The sequence below is a fragment of the Sphaerodactylus townsendi genome, linkage group LG05 (assembly GCF_021028975.2).
Source record: "Sphaerodactylus townsendi isolate TG3544 linkage group LG05, MPM_Stown_v2.3, whole genome shotgun sequence".
Classification (NCBI taxonomy): domain Eukaryota; kingdom Metazoa; phylum Chordata; class Lepidosauria; order Squamata; family Sphaerodactylidae; genus Sphaerodactylus; species Sphaerodactylus townsendi.
The window spans coordinates 58891993-58913036 of record NC_059429.1 but is presented as its reverse complement, the minus strand read 5'-3'; the positions used below and the strand labels follow the sequence as shown (position 1 = coordinate 58913036).

The 21044-nt window shown below is 45.7% G+C and overlaps 1 protein-coding gene across 2 annotated transcripts in view; it reads left to right on the top strand.

The window, feature by feature from the left end:
* Positions 1–21044, top strand: part of PDE4B (phosphodiesterase 4B) — a 326679-nt gene that overhangs the window by 252234 nt on the left and 53401 nt on the right. For both annotated transcript variants that reach the window (XM_048496092.1, XM_048496093.1), the window contains 4 exons: positions 10349–10543; positions 12826–12862; positions 14351–14421; positions 15123–15172. In XM_048496092.1, coding sequence (XP_048352049.1) covers positions 10349–10543; positions 12826–12862; positions 14351–14421; positions 15123–15172 — 353 coding nt within the window. The remainder of the gene's footprint in view (positions 1–10348; positions 10544–12825; positions 12863–14350; positions 14422–15122; positions 15173–21044) is intronic.

Genomic DNA, 21044 nt, shown 5'->3' with positions numbered 1-21044 from the left:
GAACCTGCGGCTCGAGAGCCGCATGTGGCTCTTCTGTCCTTGCACTGCGGCTCCACGAGCCGAGCCACCGGCCCCATCCATGCCCACCCTGCAGGCAGCAGGGCAGGCGCACCAACTGCCCACGGCCAGCTGGGCTGCGCTTTCCCTCTCACCCACCCCATTGGAGCGGGGCAGGCGCTTTCCCGGCGGCCGGCGAGGCCGAGCCGCTGGCTTCATCCTTGCCCTCCCTGCAGGAAGCAGGGCAGGCGCACCAATTGCCGACGGCTGGCTGGGCCGCGCCGCGCCGCGCCGCGGGCTTCCCCTCTCGCCCGCCCCGTTCGAGCGGGGCGGGCGCTTTCCCGGCAGCTGGCGAAGCCACACCACGGGCTTGCCCTCTCGCCTGCCCCGTTGGAGCGGGGAGGGGCACTTTCCCGGCGGCCGGCAAGGCCGAGCCGCCGGCTTCATCCTTGCCCACCCTGCAGGCAGCAGGGCGGATGCACCAACTGCCCGCGGCCAGCTGAGCCATGCTGCGGGCTTCCCCTCTCTCCTGCCCCGTTGGAGCAGGGCAGGCGCTTTCCCAGCGGCCGGCGAGGCCGAGCTGCTGGCCCCATCCTTGCCCACCCTGCAGGCAGGCAGCAGGGCGGATGCATCCATGCGCTTCTCAGAATGAGCGGAGTAAAAGGTAAAAAAAACCAATATATACAGTGTCATCTTTATTTTAAATGTCAAAAATTATTTGCGGCTCCAAGTGTTTTCTTTTCCCTTGGAAAACGGGTCCAAATGGCTCTTTGAGTGTTAAAGGTTCCCTACCCCTGGTCCAGACCAGTGGCGTATCTGCCTAGGGACAAGGGGTACCCCTTGTCCCCGGGCGCCACTCTTCTGGTCACATGGGGGGGCTCAAAATCGGTCCCCCCCGTGACCAGGAAGTCCTGCTGTCTTCTTGTTTTTGCGTGCCTCGACCCCATCCGAGGCACGCAAAAAACGATGAGGCAGCAGGACTTCCTGCTGCCTCCAAGCGCCCTCAACCCCACCCTGGACTCCCCCTCTCTTTAGAAGAGACTGCAGGGGGGAGGTGGGCACCCTAGACCTTGCCCATGTCCATGGTGACATGGGCAGGGTTGAGGGCAGTGGGGGTGGAGCTTGGGGGCATCAGAAGTGGAGCTAGGGTAGTGGGGGGAGAGCCTGGGGGTGTCCTGGAGACAATTTGTCTCCGGGCTCCATTTGCCCCTGGTACGCTTCTGGTCCAGACACTGTGACGTCACTGAAGGAGGCCGGTGGCAGGGGCCTCCTTGTGACGCTGGGACAAAGAGATATCTATCCCAACGGGGGACATCTATTCTGAAGCTGAAACGCCACCAGACGTCATTGGAGGAGGTCGGTGGCAGGGACCTCCTTTATGTTGAAGTGCTGACGGGGCATCCATTAGGACAGGGGACGCCCGTCCAGAAGCAGAGACGTCATCGGAGGAGATCGGTGGCAGGGACCTCCTGGGGTGCTGTGTGGGGGGCGAGTAGGAAGGGATAACCCCTTTTCCCTGCCTTCCTAAACGCTGTTGGCAGGATCTAAAGCTGTTGATCTGGGCCAGCATTGACGATCTATGAGAGGGAGACTGGTGGCAGCAGCCTCCCTGGTCTCTTTGCCTGGCGGCCCCCCCTCCCTCTCCCTCTATGTGGGACCGGACTTTGGTGGAACAGCGGGTGTGGGAAGCAGGACTGGAGCTTGATTATATAGAACTATGCGAGGAGCGGTGGCTGGCTACGGGACAAATGATACAGCCCGAAGCAAGTCGATCTGCTGTGTTTAATAGGACAGTGGCTGTATTTGACCGCGACAGGTTGACTGTGAGAGGGCCATACAGGTCGCGGCTTGAGGAACATATTGGAATCAACACGCAGGAGGCTTGCTTGGGTGGTGTGGGCCCCACGCTCGCCACCTGTGGACTGTTCCCATTGTTATGTCCCTTGAAGAACACAGCAAAGAGTGATCCCTACAGGGAGCTGGTGGCAGTGGCTCCCTCTGCTGTTAGCTGGTGCCCTCCTCAGTTTTCATCACTTCAGTTTCCATCACCTCAGCCTCCACTACTTCTCTTGATACTGTTAAATGCTTGGCTTTTGGCACCTTTTATGTTTAACCATTAGCTGCGATAGATTAGAGTTAGGGGGGTTATTACAAGATGTTAGTCTGGTCTGGTCAGTATTGTTTGTTTTAGTCTTTGATTAGTTTTGTACTAGCTTAGATTAGATCAGATGCAGCTGGATTAGTCCAGTCTGCCTATTGTTAATATTTTTAGTGGAGTTAGTGGCTAGCCTGGGCCCACGTGTTGTGGAGACCTGAGCGATCTGATAGTGGGGAGATAGAGGGATGGGGGCACCATCCATGGGGCCAGGGATTCCAGTGTTAATGGGACGGGGTAATTATGACGGTAGGTGGCGGCTTTATGATAGAAGACGGACGAGACTCACGAGTTATGCTCATATTCCGCCTTCTGGACCTCCTCAGATCTCCATCTCCGGCAGGAATGAGAGTGGTTGGGTTCTAGAGGAAATACCCTGGCGCTTCGGCTCCCTAATGGTGTTGCTTTTAATGCCAGGGTCCATCAATAATAAGACCCGTAGTTTCTCCATGATTATCTTGGAGATCAACAGATGGACTCCTGGCCTGCAATCACCGAAACCTGGAAAGGTGCATGACGGTGAGACTGTGCACGACTTTGGGCTAAGTCAAGGCCACCAGGTTTCGCGTATGTTCTCCACCGGGCTCGGTAACCAGGCCAGGGCCAGCGTGGGCAATGTTCATTCTGTGACTCTATCCCCTTCAGGGGCTGTCCCTGTCCCGTGGAGATCACCAGCATGGAGTATAAGTCGGGCCTAGAGTGGTTGGCCTTGGAGAGGTTGGCTATCCCTCTTGGTGTACCCGGGCGTTTGCCCAGCGCATTCCTGGGGGACGTCGCCTGCCACCTGGCTTGCTGGAGGTGGTAGCTGACTGGGCGCTAGCGGTTCCCTCGACTTATTGTCTTGGGTGACTTCAAACGTCTATGTCGATACCGCCTCCTCTGTGCCAAGCTGCTGTGGGACTCTAGTGTCATCCATGCATGCGCACGCTTTCTAGGGCCTCTCCTTCTTAGGGTAAATTCTGGCCCCACTTCATGAGGCCTTCGGTCTACACGCTGGATTTGGTCTTCGGATCGGGCATTGATCTGGTCGTATCCTCTATTGATAGAGTGCCATGGTCGACCAATTCATTTTGCCCTTCGAAAGTTGTCCCAGTAGGTGGGACCTGCTCGCCAACCTCTGTCTACAGGCTTACCCGGGCTGGAATTTATGCCCGCCCGCGGAGACTTATGGATCCAATTGGTTTCCTGAATGCTCATATAGCGGGATCCTGAACGCCTGCCAGCACACTTTCGATGAGCAGGTGGGAGGATTGGAATTCCCGGCTCTCCGATGCCATCAAAGCTGTTGCCCCCCGGCAAGTCCTCTGGCCCATTCCTCGGCGGGCCTCGCTGGTATACTGGTGGAGCTCCACGCACAGCATGAATATGGGGCACTCAGGATGTCTGGAGGCGAAAGCGCAGAGGAAATCCCATGACCTTGAAGTGGCGAGCATCTTATAGGACGCTTTATGAAAGCTTTCTCTTTTATGAGATGGCTGCACGGCGAAGAGGCGAAGAGGGCTTTCTTCTCCTCCTCTCTCGCGATCTGCCTTAGCTCCTGCGCCCGGCACAATTGTTCTGTGTGATTCAGTCGCTTGGACCTCCTTGTCGGAGAGGGTTCTTCTGCAAATTACGACTCTATTAGCTGTGAGGCATTTATGAGCTTTTTTTTGCAGCATAAAATCGTAAGAAGAAACTCCGCAAGGACGCTTCCCCCACTCTTTATCTACAATTAGTGAACTGGAGGCTCCCTGCTGCCGTCTGTCGAGGCCTATGTTTTGCCCAGTTTTTTTTTCCTGCTCTCCGAAGTCAGCTGCTGACGAGGGCCTTGGCTGCTGTTGGCAGGACACTACTTCACCTGTCACCTTCTGGTTCCGTGCGGTCCTCCTGGCTTGTTAAGCTTTGCTGGGAGGAGCTACTGAAGATCATCAATGGCTCCCTTGAGCAAGGAGTCTTTCCGGGTGGGTTGGAAGGAGGCAGATGGTCCGCCCACTCTTGAAAAGACCCATCCTTAGATCCTGGCGATCTGGCCACACCACCGCCCCGTCTCCCGAATCTTTCGTTTCTGGGAAGGTAATTGAGAGAGTGGTGTTGGAGCAGCTTCAGGGTTTCCTGGATGACGATCAGCAAGTTCGGATCCCCTTCCAGTCCCCGCGCTTCCATGCTGGGCATGGGGCCACGGAGACCATTCTCGTCGCCGTCACAGATCGCATGGGGCCCCATTGATGCAGCCTCTGGACTGGGGTAGGCGGATCGGCACTGTTGGCTTATTGTTAGAGCTAACCGCGAAGCAAGCGTTTGATATGGTCGATCCACGATCTTTTGACCCACGCCTGGCCGCTTCTGGGGCATACAGGGCATTGTACTTCAATGGATTGCCCTCGTTCCTCCTCGGGATCGGAGCTCAGCAGAAGTGTGGTGTGGGGACCAAGCCTCCCAGCAAGTGCCCACTTCATTACTGTGGGGTGCCTCAGGAGCCACTGTCCCCGGCCTGTTATTTAATATCTACATGCGCACCCCTTGCTCAGCTTGGTACGGAGCTTTGGGCTGATTTGTCATCAGTACCGCTGATGATACTCAGCTCATTCTGTTGATGGAGGGGGGAGCTGTCATCGCCCTGCAGCTCTCCAGCACCTCGTTTGGAGGCGGTTGCTGGGTTGGCTTGCAACAGAGCAGGTTAAAACTTAATCCATCAAAGACGGAGAGCTCCTCCTGACCTTGGCTATAGTGGGAGGGTGGGAGCTTCCAGTCAGCTGGTGTGGGAGTGGGGGGCCTCATTGGCGCCAGCCCCTCAGTCGTCCGCAGCCTGGGGGGTCCACCTGGATTCGCTCTCTTTCAATGGAGGACCCAGGTGGCTCCACATATAACCTGGGTTAGCGTTTTTTCATCTTCGGCAGGCCCGGCGGCTGGTTCCCTCTCCCTCTCCCATGCAAGACCTGGCCCACGGTGTTGATCCCATGCAACGGTCACCTCCAGGCTGGACTATTGTAACCAGCTTCGCTCTACGCTATAGGCCTTACCTCATGCTGGTTGGATCCGACATGGATTACAACTGGTCCAAAATGTGGCTGACCCGGCTGCTCCACGTGGCGTGCGCTCTTACATGATGACCATATTCAACCAGAATACTCGCGTCGCTTCTGCATTGGTCTCCCCGGTTGAATCTCCAGATCATCTTCAAAGGTATGGGTATTCTTACCTTTAAGGCCTTTTACGCCGCCTGGGACCCTCATACCTTCGGGACCGCATTACCCCATATGTTCCCCTACTAGGCCTCTGGGCGCGTTTAGCAGAGTGCTTCAATTTGTTGGTAGTCCCTGGCCCCTCAATGATGCGGTTGGCCTCTACTGCCGGTTGCCATTAGACTTTTACAGCCTCTTGAGCCCCTGCCTGGTGGGAACACTTCTTCACTCCAGGGCTGTCCGGGCCCTGAGAAAGTAGGGATTTTGAGTGAGTTCCACAGGGCCTGCAAGACAGCGTTGTTCCACCGTGCCTTTGGCGTGTCCACCCGCTGATATGCGTGCCCCGCCCCCTCCTATATTTTGGGCCCATTACCATCTATGTGGGCTCCACTTCTTTTTCTCCCCTTCTGGGAGAGTCTAACAGGAATTTTTGCGGGCACTGTTGTTAGTCGTTTATTAATTGCTGCATTTTAACTTAAATTATTTACAGTCCATTATGCAATTGTTATTTTATGTTGTTCACCGCCCAGAGCCCTTCGGGGGTTGGGCGGTCTATAAGACCGATAAATAAATTAAATAAATAAATAAATAAATAAATAAATAAATAAATAGTAAGACACTGACCTCACTAGCTAATTAACATGCACACAGTTAATCCCTTGTTGTCAGGATTGTGACAGACACTTGCAAATCCTAACAGGATCTTTATACTGTCTCCTTCACACTGTAGCCTCATTTGCCTGTTCAGAGCTATGGCCATCTTACCACCAGCAGCTGCATGCTTTTATAGAAATGGGTTCCTGATTGCTTTGCCCTGTCTGTCCTTATTCATTGAAGATGCGTTGCCATGTGAATTGAGTCTTTTTTGATCTACAGCGTTTCTTATCTACTAATTTTGTAACTGTTGGCATTTGCAAATCATTAGAACATGCTCTGCCCAGCTGATGTTTGGCTGATGATTCATGCACACTGCTGAATTACATGTCTAGTGTCTACTTCTTTTAAAATAAAAGGTCTTTAGGATATTTGAAAAGGCCATTTGTCAGAATGGAGCTAATTTTCTCCCTTACAATGGCACTCTGCCTTAACCTTTAAAACAGCAAAAATTCCACTTGATTCTATTAATGTTCCATCAGTAATTCATACATGAATGAATTCAAGATCTCATCACCATCAATGACAACAACTATTGCAGGATCTATCACCATGCACATAATTGATGCTTCTATGAAATTTAGGTTAAATTAAATCAAATTCCAAACTCTGCACTGAAGTGTTTTTAGAATAAATTGAATGTGGAGGTTATATGGGAATAGAGGAATAGTTCCTCTAGATGTTCCATCTCCTGTATAGATGTTCCACCTCCTGTAATGGCTTTGTGTCAAGACTGTGCACAAATGATGTGGGGCGGGGGGAGACGAGAATCAACTGTATTGCAATTCTACCTTAAACAGGCACTCTGTAGAGGCAGGGAAAGATTATGCCTTAAAGATTAATCATTTTTAGTACATAAACTGAGATACATATGAAAAATATTCAGATTAGTTTTAATGCCTTAGCTAAGCATGAGCTCAGAAATCACACGCACCACTTCCCTGACCTGAAATGGTCCCAGGGAGCTATTGAATGCCTTGAGGGAGAAACATTAATGTATTGATGACTAGAGATAAGCTTCGCCAACCAAACAAATAGCAGCTTTGCCTACAGTTATGATTCATAGAATGGATATCTATTCACAACTGCCTGCCACTGCACTTCAAGTTAATGCTGAACGTTTATTCCAGGTAGTAAAAACTATGCAATTTAAACTGTAAACTATTCTCCTTATTTGCAGACTCTGTTAGTAGCCAAAATAAAAAAGTTTTGATGTGGCAGGTGATTGGTTTTATGTGGAATACATACAATTATGATTTGTTTTGCTAGGTAGTATGCAAAGATTTATTCAGATTTAAGAGGCAAGAATTCTAGAGTAAATACCTTATTTCACTTAGTTATGCTTAGACATGGTATTTTTATCAGACAGAATAATTCCAACAGCCCAGCTAAGTGAGGACAACCTGCTTATTTAGGTAATTTATGAATGGTGTTTCTTTCTAAAATGGCCCAAGTGACTAACCTCAAGCTTCAACAACCAGACAATAAAAATCCTTTTGAAAGTTGTTGTGTAATGGAAACTATGGAATGATCTTCCATTTTATTCAGTTTTGGGAAATGTATGAGGAAATATATTTCTCCCAATCACTGACTGAAAAATACATTTGAAGAAAAGAACCAAATTGTAAACGATGAAGGGGAAAATGTAATAAATATTGCTTAAAGAAGCAATGTGGGAAAATGTATGAAAGTGAAACGGGCAGCTTTGCCGCCATTGTCCCTTGATCGCAAGCCTCCCCCCCCCCCCCCCCCCGCCAGTTGCCCACTCAGGTATCAAAAGTTAAGATGAGAGGTGTGTGCACTTCTTGCCTCACTGTTTTCTGATTATTCTTGAGCCCTCACCATGAGAGTCTGACACTAGGGTTGTATTCAACACTGAATACTATTGTTTAGCTTCACACCTTTATACCTAATCAAAATAAATGAAAGTCTTTATAGGTCACAACTTGCATTTTGAATTGACCTCAGGAAAATTGACCTCAGGAAAATTGACTGGAAGCCAATGCAGATGTTTTGAAATGGGCAGCTTACATTTTCAGAGGCTATTCCCTGACAATAGGGGGCTGCCACCAGTGGCATGCCGGGCCTAAATGACCCCCGCACCCCCTCCACCCGGCTTCCTGTGCTCCCCCTGTGCTCCACTTATGGGAGCCAGCAGGGAGGCCAGGGGGGCAGGGCTTAGTGGTGAGGCTCCTGGGCCAACTGGCCACCATGGCACCTGCCACTGAGCCCCACCCCCGGCCTCCCTGCAGGCTGGCTCTTGCAAAGCCAGGGGAGGGCAGAAGCTGACCTGCAGAGAGGCTGGGGAGGGCAGGAAACAGCCTGCAGGGAAGCCGGGGCAGGGCTCAGCAGTGCCTGTCTGGGCCACCCACCCAGATTTAAAATGGCAAAACCACACAGTCACGAATGTCAAAACCAAGCAATAGCAAGGATGTGAGCTGAAAACAAGATGAGGGTGGAATATGGTTCCCGGCACAACACGATAGCCAATCAGAAGAAAGGGGCATAGGTGGGGACATCGTACGTATGCATCTACATGCTTACGGAACTATGTGGCTTCATGCCAATTTTTTTTTTAAAAAAGTTCCCGCCCCAACACAACACAACAGCCAATCAGAACAGACCCACCGAGCAGAACGCATGTGCGTGGGGAGTGTAACATTGTTTGAATCCGTGATAGATGTCCAGGTCTTCACTAGATGCACGCTGCTGTGTGGAGGGAGAAACCTTGACGAAACCTGGATGAAAAGGTTCTGTTTCTTTTGAAACCTGGTTATATTTCATTTTCAGTGGGGATTCGCCCATAGAGCAGGTTGAAGTCAACTGTGAGGTTACAGAAGCAAGAATCCAGTGTGGGCAGATCAACAGAGTCTAGCTAATGAAAAATAGGCAGACCAGATAAAGTTTATAGAAGGTGCTCCTGACTATTATGCCAACCTGCTTTTCAGACAGCAAGGTAATGCCCATAAGCCATCCCTAAGCCCTTAACTTGCTCTAAAAAAAAGCAACATTACTCCATCTAGGACACATGGGTTCAGTCCCTTGGGAATATGAGCCTTCCCAACCAGAATTACCTCCATCTTGTCTGGGTTTTGAAGGAAACAGCCATCACCTTAAATTAAACTCAGAAACAAACCAGCCATCAATACAAAGATCTCAAAGTAGGTGTAAAAATGTACAGAGAGGCTGGCCCAAACCAGTAAGTGGGCTGCAGCATTTTATACCAGTTAAATTGTCTTCAAGGGCAACCTCATAAAGAATATGTTACAATTCTCTATACTTAAGAAATAGCAAATTTATATTTAGTTTCAAGTTTCTTACTGGTTCAAAAATCACAGAAACAGCTGTCTTTTTAAAGTAACATACAGCATTTACACTGGTGTTGGAACTTTGTTGATTATATAGGCTATTTGGTTTATTTATTTATTTATTTATTTTATTTTTATACCGCCCCATCCCCGAAGGGGATTGTTCCTTTTGTCAGGGTTTGTTCCTTTTTTTCTTTTTTGCTATTTAAATTCATTATTTATTGTTAACTGTGGCAGGCGATTATCTTTGAGGCTGAAATATAACAAAATGTAGTGAACATATTATACTCTGTTCCACATAAAGATGTTAGTTCGGTCAGTTGAGGTGCAGCAGTGGAGAAAATTGCATTGCTTCTGCATTAGAATATAGTACTGAACAAGTATGAGAATAATCATTCATTTTTATGCACTGCCTTGGTCAAAATCATTGTTTTGTGTAATATTGACCATGGAATTTTGATACAAGAGCATTTATGCCAAAATGTATTTTTACTTTCAGATGGATTTGGGAGCCGGGGGGTGGGGGGGTTAGGGCTAGGTAGGCACTAAGATCCAGGAGGAGCAGTCTACAACAAAGAAGGTCTGGCTTTGTTCTGTGGCAGAAGACTATACAATCTACTAAACATATTTATGTGATACAGAGTATACCTACTAGAATGAATGGGAAGTATCAGTGGTTCTATGAATGCTGGACTTTGAGAGGTCTTGGACCCTCAACTGAGGGACCCAGAAGGAGGCTGTTGCTTTGGGGGAGGAGCCATAATGGCATTGAAAAAAGTCAAATGTTCTTTACCTCTGGGAGGTATACTGGTCGAAATGCTACGGAACCTGCTATTAACAAAGCAAAATCTAAATTAGAATAAAACCATGAATGTTTTGAGAATGAAGTTGCAGCCCTCTTAAAGAAAAAATGTTTTGATGGGCCAGAAGGCAGAGCTATTCTGCCTCTACTTTTTCCATTGGCAATAGTTTGTTTGTGAAATTGTGAAGTGAATGACGCTGCTTTGTGTTCATAAACATTAACAAAGTTATTATCGAGGTTTAATATGCTCTGTTCTGTGCTTTGCTTACAGCTTCGATGTGGAAAATGGCCCATCTCCAGGTCGCAGCCCACTGGACCCTCAAGCTGGCTCCTCTTCAGGACTTGTGCTCCATACCACTTTCCCAGGACACAGCCAGCGCCGGGAGTCATTCCTCTATCGATCAGACAGTGACTATGACCTGTCACCAAAGACTATGTCCAGAAATTCCTCTGTTCCAAGCGAGCAGTAAGTACATAAATGACACAGTGCCTACACTACTGTAGGTTTTATACTGCAAATCACATATCTGTAAATAGATATTAAACAACAAACTGTTAGCAATAGTAAAAAGAAACCTCTGCTATTTATTTGCTGGGAAACATTCTCAGAGGGCTGAGTTTATGGAAGGATCAGCAGCATGTTGGCTTCTCTATTGCTTTCAACCATAAGTCCAGTGGGACCTGTTCTTTTTGACCAGGGCTGAGGCAACACATATAGCTCATAGGCTTTTGCCTTTCATCTTGCAACCATGGGCTTATGCTGCTAGCTATACCCAGACTTTATCTCTGTAGGCAGGAAGGAGGCAGAAAACACAGCTGAAATAGTGTGCAGCTATCAAGATGTTCGCCAACAACAGTTTCCCTTCTTATGAAATGATGTGCTTTCCCTCTTCAGGCATATCCTGCATTTCATCTATACACATTTCAATTGATAAAAATTATGGATAAAAGTTATTTTCAAATGGTTGAAATGAAAGAGGACTTGGATTTTTTTTTAAAGTCAACAAAAGCCTGCCTAGTGTAGAAGTGGGGAGGGAAACTTTTTTTAAAAAAACTACATATGCAAGGGAAACAGAAGACAAAAAGTCTGGTCCAGGTCAGGCACAATTCCTTATAGTTCTGTGCCCTTTGACCTGCTAAGAGCTACCCTTCAACTTCACAATGTATTTCCCCCCTTTTTAACTTTTCAGTCCAACTCTATTGTTTACTAGACAATTTATTAGGATTCCCAGCCTTTCTAATATGCAACCCTTTTATTTCATTCTTTTTTCTGATGCCAATAAAGGCTTACTTGACTTGACATTAGGATTGCCAGCCAATGGCTGTTGCTTTAGGAGATGGTGGGAGGAGGTGCCAGCCTTGCACACATCATGACATCATTTCCAGGGAAAACCGGAAGTGATGCCATGTCACTTTAGGCATCCTCAGAAACTCTATGGTAAAACCCCACTTCCACAGAAGTCACCCATAATGCCAGCAATTTCTCAAAATTCTCTGAAAGCAGCGGAAGGAGTAGCAGCAGAAAAGAGGAGTATTAGGCCGTGTGCTTGCTGAGAGGCGGGGCTAATTGAGAGGTGGGGTTTTCTATTAGTTCTATTACTCACTCTCTGGAAGCAGCAATTGTTTTTACTCAATAAGGACATACCTTTTGAGGGATAATAGAAGGTACCTTGGAGTCCTAGCAAGGGACCAGGGGTTCAGTCACTGGATCTGGTTCTTGGAGTGCGGTAAACAGGGACTTGTCTACGTAGATAAAGGGAGAACTTTGGGGGTTGAGAAATTCTTACAGGATGCTCTGCACAATTTAACAGGTAAATATGGCTGGCGGGGGAGTTGGTGCAGTTACTTGCAATAGCTGTGCGATGTTTGTTTTTTTGCTGGAAGATGTGTGTAGCTAGTGTAAGTTGGGTGCAGCGTGTAAGTTGGTTGCTCTCTTAGAAGAGAAGGTCCAGCAGCTTGAGGCGTGAGTATCTACACTTCAAGACATTAGGAATAAGGAAGATTTCATCAACACAGTGGAGCTGACAATACTGGGTGAGGAATACATCGACAATATCTCTGAGCCAAATGGCTGCTGTCAAGTGCTGGATTTGGACAATTGGAAAAGTGTGACACAAAGAAGTAAAGTGTCTAGGGAGCATTCTTTGAGCTTAAACCTACAAAATCATTTTGAAGTTCTCTCCCTTCTCAGTGAAGACGAGGATAAGGAAGCTGCACAGGAGCAACTGAGCCATACCTCAGAGAATGTGCAAGCAATAGATGGTTCAGCCCATAGAATGGCAAAACATCAGAGGAGACGTGTAGTTGTGGTTGGGGACTCCCTGCTGAGGGGAACAGAAGCAGCAATTTGCAGACCTGATAAGATGTCACGAAAGGTATGCTGTCTCCCTGGGGCAAAAATTCGTGATGTCACTGAGGGGCTGATGAGACTGAAAAAACACTAAAAATACAAAAAACACAAACCTGAATTTTTGCGCCCCCCTCAGGCACTTGCCTGGTGCAACGTGCACCCCCTGGTCCCCTTGTAGCTTCGCAGACTGCTATTAGGAAGGTGTGCCTAGGAATGAAAAGGATTGTATGTCACATACTGGCTTAAACTTTCCACTCACATTTTTGGGTGCAGAAGATGCATTTGCTACATTATCTAAACTTTTAGAATAATATGAATATTGTTCAGACATGATGAGTCTGGGTAGTTCTGAATAACCTATGTCAAACCTGTCTGTTTTTATTTTAATTTCTTACTAGACATGGAGACGACCTGATCGTTACACCATTTGCACAGGTACGTTCTAAATATTCTAAATCTCCCATACCCCAAGGTCTGATGTTTGAGTTCTGAAAGTAAACTTGCAAAATGGGAGTCCTCAGCTTTCTGTGGTTGTAGATCATTTTGGTCCCTTCTGAATCACTGGCCCTTTCCGCACGGGCAGAAAGCAACGACTTCAACCTGGTAAAACACAGTTTTGGCGGGAACCCTTCACACAGGCGCCACTGTCAAATTGATGCAGCAGCGCTCTGTTCCCGCCCAAACGGTGTTTTCAAAACTTGCTCGGGGAGCAAGTTTCCTTGCAAATGCCGGTTTCCATCCGCTGCCTTGCGAACAGCAGTGGGTGGAAGCCGGCATATTCCCCTCCCTGCCCCCAAACACCTCCTTACCTGCTGCTGGCTGCCATTGCTCTGAAGGACCCAGGGGACACACCCGCTGGCCTCCGTAGCTGCAGCCGTCGCTCTGGTCATGGGGGCGTGTCCCCTGGCCTCCTCAGAGTGACAGCAGAGCTACCGCTGCCAGCAGGAGGCAAGGGGGCTGCGCGGCTGTGCAAAGCCTGTTCCAACAGCAGCGCAGCCCATTGGGCCATTTGGCGAACGCCCCCAAAGCCTGCTTTGGCATGATTAATGCCAATGCAGGCTCTCTCCCTTGGCTGTGCGGAAAGGGCCAAAGTGCCCTCTCTTTGAACTGGGCAAGTCTTGCCAGCCTTTTTTCATCAGCACTATAACTTTGAAGATTCCTGGGCTTGTCCTCATCCCCTTCTTTCTTGAGGAATAATGTCCCATCCCTTGATTGACTACTTCTGCTGTTTCTACATGTTCAGGTATCACATTCAGTGCAGTATTGACTGAATATTTTGATCATTCTGGCTTTTTGGCCATTGTCTCATGCCTTAGAAAAACAGAACTTCCATCTTCTCTTAAATCACCTCTAAAGACAATGTACCAAAATGATGTAAGAATTACAAGAAGTTACTGCAGCCTGAGAGTGTCATAACTGCTGAGTTACTGTTGCCATTTATACAGATACAATGAGTTTACAAAATAGTTTACTTTATACTGACATTTGGATGGTTAAGCAGAATGCCACCAAATTGGTCCTTTAGTGCTGTTTTGCTCTGCCTTCAGGTGTCCTGTTAATTCCATTGCTGATTTGTTAATTACCAATTTTTATCAATTCATATGTAGCTTGTGCTAGGTGTCTTTTACAAGTAGTTGACCATACCAAATAGGTGTAGGTTGCATGTGTTGCATAGGGAATGATACCCCCCCCACACACACACACACACACCCAGCATGTGTTATGGGCATGATCCAATCTGTGTTATGGGCATGATCCAATCAAAGATAATTGAAACCCTACTGATTTTTCAGGGAGCTGGCTATGTACTTCACACTCTTCCACTTAAATAAATGGGCATCAAAGTATTGATCTACCTATGTTATATATGTTCAAAAATTTCATTTTTAAAATGTGCATTATACAATTTTGTATTTTATATAGGTCTTGGCAAGTTTAAGAAGCGTAAGAAATAATTTTACATTATTGACAAACCTGCAAGGAGCATCAAACAAGTAAGCTGCTTCTTTTAAGATAATTATAGCTGCAGTATTCACATTTTAAGACAGGTCTTAATTATTAGACACAGTGTAGTATAGTGGTTAGAACCCCAGAAAACCCAGGTGCAAATCCCCTGTTCACTATGAAATTCCCTGGTGACCTCGGGTCAATCCATTTCTCTCAACCTATCCTACCTCATAGGATTGTGGCAAGGATAAAATGGGAGAAGCAGAACAATGTATACTGGATAGGACAGGGCAGAGTAGAAATGTACTAAATAAATAAAATTGATCCTCAGTATTCTTTCATCCCCAAGTCACATACATGAACACACGTGAAGCTGCCTTATACTGACTGGTCCATCAAGGTCAATATTGTCTACTGCCAGTATTGCCTATTGTCCCAGCTGTCCAAAGTGTCAGGTAGAGATATTTCACATCACCTATTACCTGATCCTTTTAACACTGGGGATGCTGGGATTCAGCCTGGGACTTTCTGCATGTATAGAAGATGTTCCACCCTTGAGGAACTACCTGTGATTTTTGCAGATGTTGTCCAGTTGCATTCACATAGCCTTTGCTTGCTGTTCATGTAAAGTGCCTTAGTTATTCCATATTAATGGCAAATATACTTCAGATTGTACTTATAGGTAGATCTCAGTCCTGGCTGTACCTCGAAATAAGTACTTCACACCATATTATTTATTCCTCCGCAGGAGATCCCCGGCAGCAAATCAACCCCCAGTTGCCAGACTTAACCTTCAAGGTATGTGTTCTGTTGAAGCACATTATTTTAAGTGAAAAATGCAGACTTGTTAAAATCCAATTGAATCTGTTTAAAAACAGAGTCCCTGCATCACAAAGATCAAAGCCAATGCATCTGTAGTATGGAGCATATCTTCATACTTAAAACAATGAGAACTGTGGTGCTTGTGTTGGCTGTTGCAATTTATTACTGGATGGAAAGAATAGGAAAAACTGTTAATTCATGTATTTCTATCATGCACATGAGCGGGTTCTCCAGGTGAAGCACACTTTTAAACAACTTTAAGTTTGTTTTTTGTGGTTAAGGAGAGGTGATGAGAAAGGCAGTGACTAAAGAGGGCACAGAAAAAACAGATGGCAAGATAATAAGCTGTGTTGGCTAGAGGAAAAGGAGAACTTTTGGTAGCTAAGAAGCGCATAAAGGAAATGACTCATTGTTGAAATATAAGAAAACTGTAACGGTAAACCTATACAATTAACAAGAATTGTGAGCAATGATTTTTACCCAACAAAAGACAATCAGTTTTGTACAATCATTTGACACGAGCAGGATTGCTGGAAATTTTTGAGCAACAAATGCACATAGTCCACACATTTTGTCTCAGATCTTTTCTACTGCATTCTCCTAGGACAAAGTGAGCCAACTAGAAAAGCTGTTGATTTCTCAGATGGTTCATATGTTGGTTTGGCAATATTGAGATAGAATGTGCTGGATCAGCTTTTAAAAAGTTAAATATTTCACTTCACATTATGAGCTCTGAAAAAAGGCACCTTTCTGAGACTATTTTTTAATTAATAGAAAAGATCTGGCCTTGCAATTGCAGATCTCTCATTTTTAAAGTATAACTTGGCCTTACTATTAAGAAATTTGGATTATTGAACTTTATGTACAATAAAAAGTACAATTAAAATGAATTTGATTTCAATTCTGAAGACTTCCTTTAATTTTAAAGGTAATTGTTTACCAAAATTTAATTATAAAGGCAGAAATTGTGCCGTCTGTTAAGAATGTTCAAGTCCCATCAGCATTAATAGACTTTGAGTATTTTTAATAGCACTCTCAGTTGTACGCGCCCAATACACTCTTGCAACACAAAGGCTTTAATATTCACCTTATGCTCCCTTGCCCTTAAAATCATCTTCATCCAATTCAGTGGGGAGATAGCTCTCTGTCTGCAAAAAGACAACAATTAAAACACATAAAATATTTAAAATTACAAATAAAATAATGTCATTGCACTTTTTTCCCTCAGTTATCCAGTTTTCAGTAATTTCAAATAACATGTGGGTCACCAAATTATCTCAGTTGACTCATGGCCTTGCTTCAGATTATCTGCAAGTAAATGATGCACAACATTACAGCACAATCTTATGTAAAGTTTTTCCCAATGTAAACACAATGGACTTAGACTGGAGTAACATTCGCATACGATTGGACTGTTAGTTTCCCAGATACTCAAAGCCCCCTTTTTTATCAATTACATCCTGCAAATAACATGGAATTAGATGGATTTGTAATTGGTTGATTGACCGACCTCAAAGGGTGCTCACCAATGGCTCATCTTCATCCTGGAGAGAAGTGACTAGTGGGGTGGCACAGGGTTCTGTCCTGGGCCCAATGCTATTCAATATTTTTATCAATGAGTTGACTTAGAGAGCATACTAATCAAATGTGCAGATGACACCAAATTAGGAAGGGTAGCTAATACCCCAGAGTCCAAGGTCAGAATTCAAAATGACCTGGATAGATTTAAAGAGCTGAGTCAAAACGCACAAAATTAATTTCAAAGGAGATAAATATTAAAAAATGTAAGTCTTAGGCAGAAAAAAATGAAATGTACAGATATAGGATGGATTACACCTGGCTTGACAACAGTACATGTGAAAGGGATCTGGGAGTCTTAGACCACAAACTGAACATGAGTCAGTAGTGTGATGTGGCAGCCAAGAAAGCTAATGCCATTCTGGACTGCATCAATAGGCGTATAGTGCCAATATTGAGGGACACAATAGAACCTCTCTATTCTGCAGTTGTCAGACCTCACCTGGAATACTGTGTCCAGTTCTGGGCACCACAATTCGAGAAGGATATTGACAAGCTGGAAGAAGTCCAGAGGAGAGTGACTAAAATGATAAAAGGTCTGGAATCAATGCCCCACTTAGGGAACTGGGTTTGTTTAGTCTGGAGAAGAGAAGGTTAAGGGGTGACATGATAGCCATGTTTAAATATTTGAAGGGATATCATGTGAATGAGGGAGCAAGCTTGTTTTCTGCTTCTCCAGAGACTAGGACAAGGAGTAATGAATTCGAGGTACAGGAAGAGAAATTCCACCTAAACATTAGGAAGAACTTCCTGATGGTAAGGGCTGTTCGACAGTGGAATACACTGCCTTGGAGACTTCTTCTTTGGATGTTTTTAACTAGAGGCTGGATGGCCATCTGTCAGGATTGCTATGATTGTATATTCCTGCATAGCAGGGGGCTGGACTTGATAGCCCTTCTGGTATTTTCCAACGCTATGATTTTAATTTAATGATAATGATTCATACAGTTATACATTAGAATGAGATAAAGAATTGTACATGAAAAAAACACATTCATGAGTTGTTTGTTGTTGTTAATGTGCTGCTTAGCACTCTTGTGTGAATGTGCTGAAGAAGTCCAATTTGGAGTGTTTCCCAAGAATCACAGACCAGAAAGTTATCTACTTATAACCTATCCTATCCTATAGAAATTGTTGTGTAACTTCTCAGAACAATGACATTACACAAAATCATTGGGGCAGTGTTATAGCTGCCTGGCAAATGGAGTTTAAACAGTACTCTAAGTTAATGCTTATCAACAAAATAAACAGTTTGAATACAACTATGAAGGTTGTGATCACAAAGAAAACATTCTTAAACCAAGGATGTAGGTAAGGGGGGGTTCTCGGGTTCAAAAAAACCCCATTCATGTCCAAAGCTCCGCCCCTCCATTTGTGGGTTTTAAAAACTTTTTAGTGCTTTTTCGGTTTTTGGCCTGCAGGGGGCGCATTGTTTAGGCTAGCAGCACCAAACCTTCAAGAATTGTTTGGGAGACTTTCCTGATGTTACTAGCCAGGTTTGGTGAGGTTTGGTTCAGGGGGTCCAAAGCTATGGACTCCCAAATGGGGTGCCCCCATCCCCCATTGTTTCCAATGGGAGCTAATGGGAGATGGGGCTATACCTTTGAGGGCCATAACTTTGGACCCCCTGAACCAAACTTCACCGAAACCTGGGGGGAATCATCAGGAGAGTCTCTTATTGGTATCACCCAGGTTTTGTGAAGTTTGGTCCAGGGGGTCCAAAGCTATGGACTCCCAAAGGGGTGCCCCCATCCCCCATTGTTTCCAATGGGAGCTAATAGGAGATAGGGCTACATCTTTGAGGGTCCATAACTTTGGACCCCCTGAACCAAACTTCACCAAACCTGGGTGGTATCATTAGGAGAGTCTCCTAAAGATACTCTGAAAGTTTGGTGCTTCTAGATTAACAATTGCACCCCTGACAGCAGGCACCTCCCAAATTTCCCCAGATTCTCCTTTTAAATCCACCCCCTTCGACATGGATTTAAAGGGAGAATCTGAGGTCCTCAGTTTAGAAGAAGAAGAAGAGTTTGGATTTATATCCCCCCCTTTCTCTCCTGTAGGAGACTCAAAGGGGCTTACAATCTCCTTGCCTTTCCTCCCTCACAACAAATACCCTGCGAGGTGGGTGGGGCTGAGAGAGCTCCAAAAAGCTGTGACTAGCCCAAGGTCACCCAGCTGGCATGTGTGGGAGTGCACAGGCTATTCTGAATTCCTCAGATAAGCCTCCACAGCTCAAGTGGCAGAGCAGGGAATCAAACCCGGTTCCTCCAGATTAGAATGCACCTGCTCTTAACCACTATGCCACATTGAAAGTGAGATGTTTCAGGGTGGGGGATAATCCACCCCAAAACAGCATCACTTTCAATGTTGTTTAACTAGGGATTCCAGATTCTCCCTTTAAGGTGGATCTAGTTTAAACACCATTGAAAGTGATGCTGTTTGGGGGTGGATTCCTGCATCACAGCGGCTGCCTGGGGGGAGGGGGACTCAGATTTTGCACCGGGCTCCATTTTCCCTCTATGTCTTTGCCCAGAGGGGAGGGCAGAAGGAACTGCTGGCTGCCGGCTGGGAGCCCAGCTGGTGGGGGCAGGGGAGGGCAGGGCAGTGGAGTCTGCTGTCCCCAGCCTTGGAGAGCTGCTTTCATAAGCGCTAGGCCAGGGACGGAGCTTAGGGAGGCGTGGCCATGCCCTAGGGATGGGTGGGGGTGTGCCCCCCTGAATCCCCCCCATAAAAAATCTATACCTACGTCCCTGTTTAAACTCTGCAAAATATTTTTTTTCAGTGAAAAGGTTAAGGCTTAATCTCAGTAAGTGATGGGAAGACAAAATTGATCTTTTAAAAAACTGTTGTGTGGTGGTTAGAATATCAGACTAACTAGGATCTGGGTTACCCAGAATCAAACCCCTACTCTTCCACAGAAGCTTGCTAAGTGACCTTGGGCCAGTCATATACTCTCAATTTAACCTACCTTACAGGGTTGCTGTGATGATGAAGTGGGGAGAGGAGAATGACGTGTTACTTGAAACAGTGGGAGTCTTTTAAACTGGGGAATTGACTTAGCAAAAGGCCGGACAAGCTTGGGGTCTTTGTTGTCTATGTATACAGAAATCAATTTTTGCAAGAAATTCCATGGGAGAGTGAATAAAGTTTTAACAAGTTTAGGGTGTTGTGGGTTTTCCAGGCTTTATGGCTGTGTTCCTAGTATTTTCTCCTGACATTTCACCTGCAATTCAGGGTTTGCAATGGAAATTAACATAGTACATTTCCTGGCACTAAACAGAATCTAATGACTTTTTAAAATGTTACAAGAGGCATTACTTTATCCCAGAATGAAACACTGTGCATCTTATTGCAAAAAATACTGTTCATGCAAAATCTTTACAACAGCTCTACAAAATAGGTCAGCATCATTCACATGTCCTGCAGGGAGAACTGAGTCTAAGAGAGCAATGGCTTCTGTACCACCAAAAAATGAAAATGACTGAGGCAAAATTCAAATTGGGGATTCCCAGTGAAAACACAGAATATAGCTGGGTAGTTGCAATTGTACACTTCTGTATTTTAAGGTGAAGAAGCTGCAGGATGTAGAGATACAACATGAATTAATAACAGCATTGATTGTATGCATGCTGTTTTGAAATCCTAGTTTACTGTAGTTTGCCAAACACATGTTTTAGCAGACTCAATTTGTTAATACTTGGCTTTATGGTCCCTTTAGGGTCTTTTTAAACTGTGGAAACAGCTTGGTGTGTTCCTGCAATCTGTAATTATATTAAAATAAAAGGGAAAAAATCTGGCAGAATTGGAGGGGAGGGCAGGATGCATTCCCAGAACATGTTATTCTTCCTCACTATGACTATAAGTATGAAGAAAGGCTCTTATGAAAAGACCAGGCAGCAGTGTATTTTATACAAAAAGTGTAACCTTAATTATTCATTATGGTATGGTATAATAACTAAGAGTTTTCATTGGGAATGAGTATTGTTTGAAGCATTATTCCAAAATTGTATTCACACATAGAGTCACTGGTGGCAAGGAATAAGAAGAGCCAAGCCCCAGTATATTTGCCCAAGCTTCAGAGTGCTGATCTCACATCAGCCATGGCAGTTTGTGTCAACTTGCCAACTGTATTCTGCTGTGCTGCTTATAATTTGGGCGATGAGACAGTGGATGGGCTAATGGTCATTGTTGGCTCCAATGAGCTCGGTGGCCCTGCAGTGCTGGTTTGTACTACAGCAGGGACCACACTGCCTGACTCACTCATTCA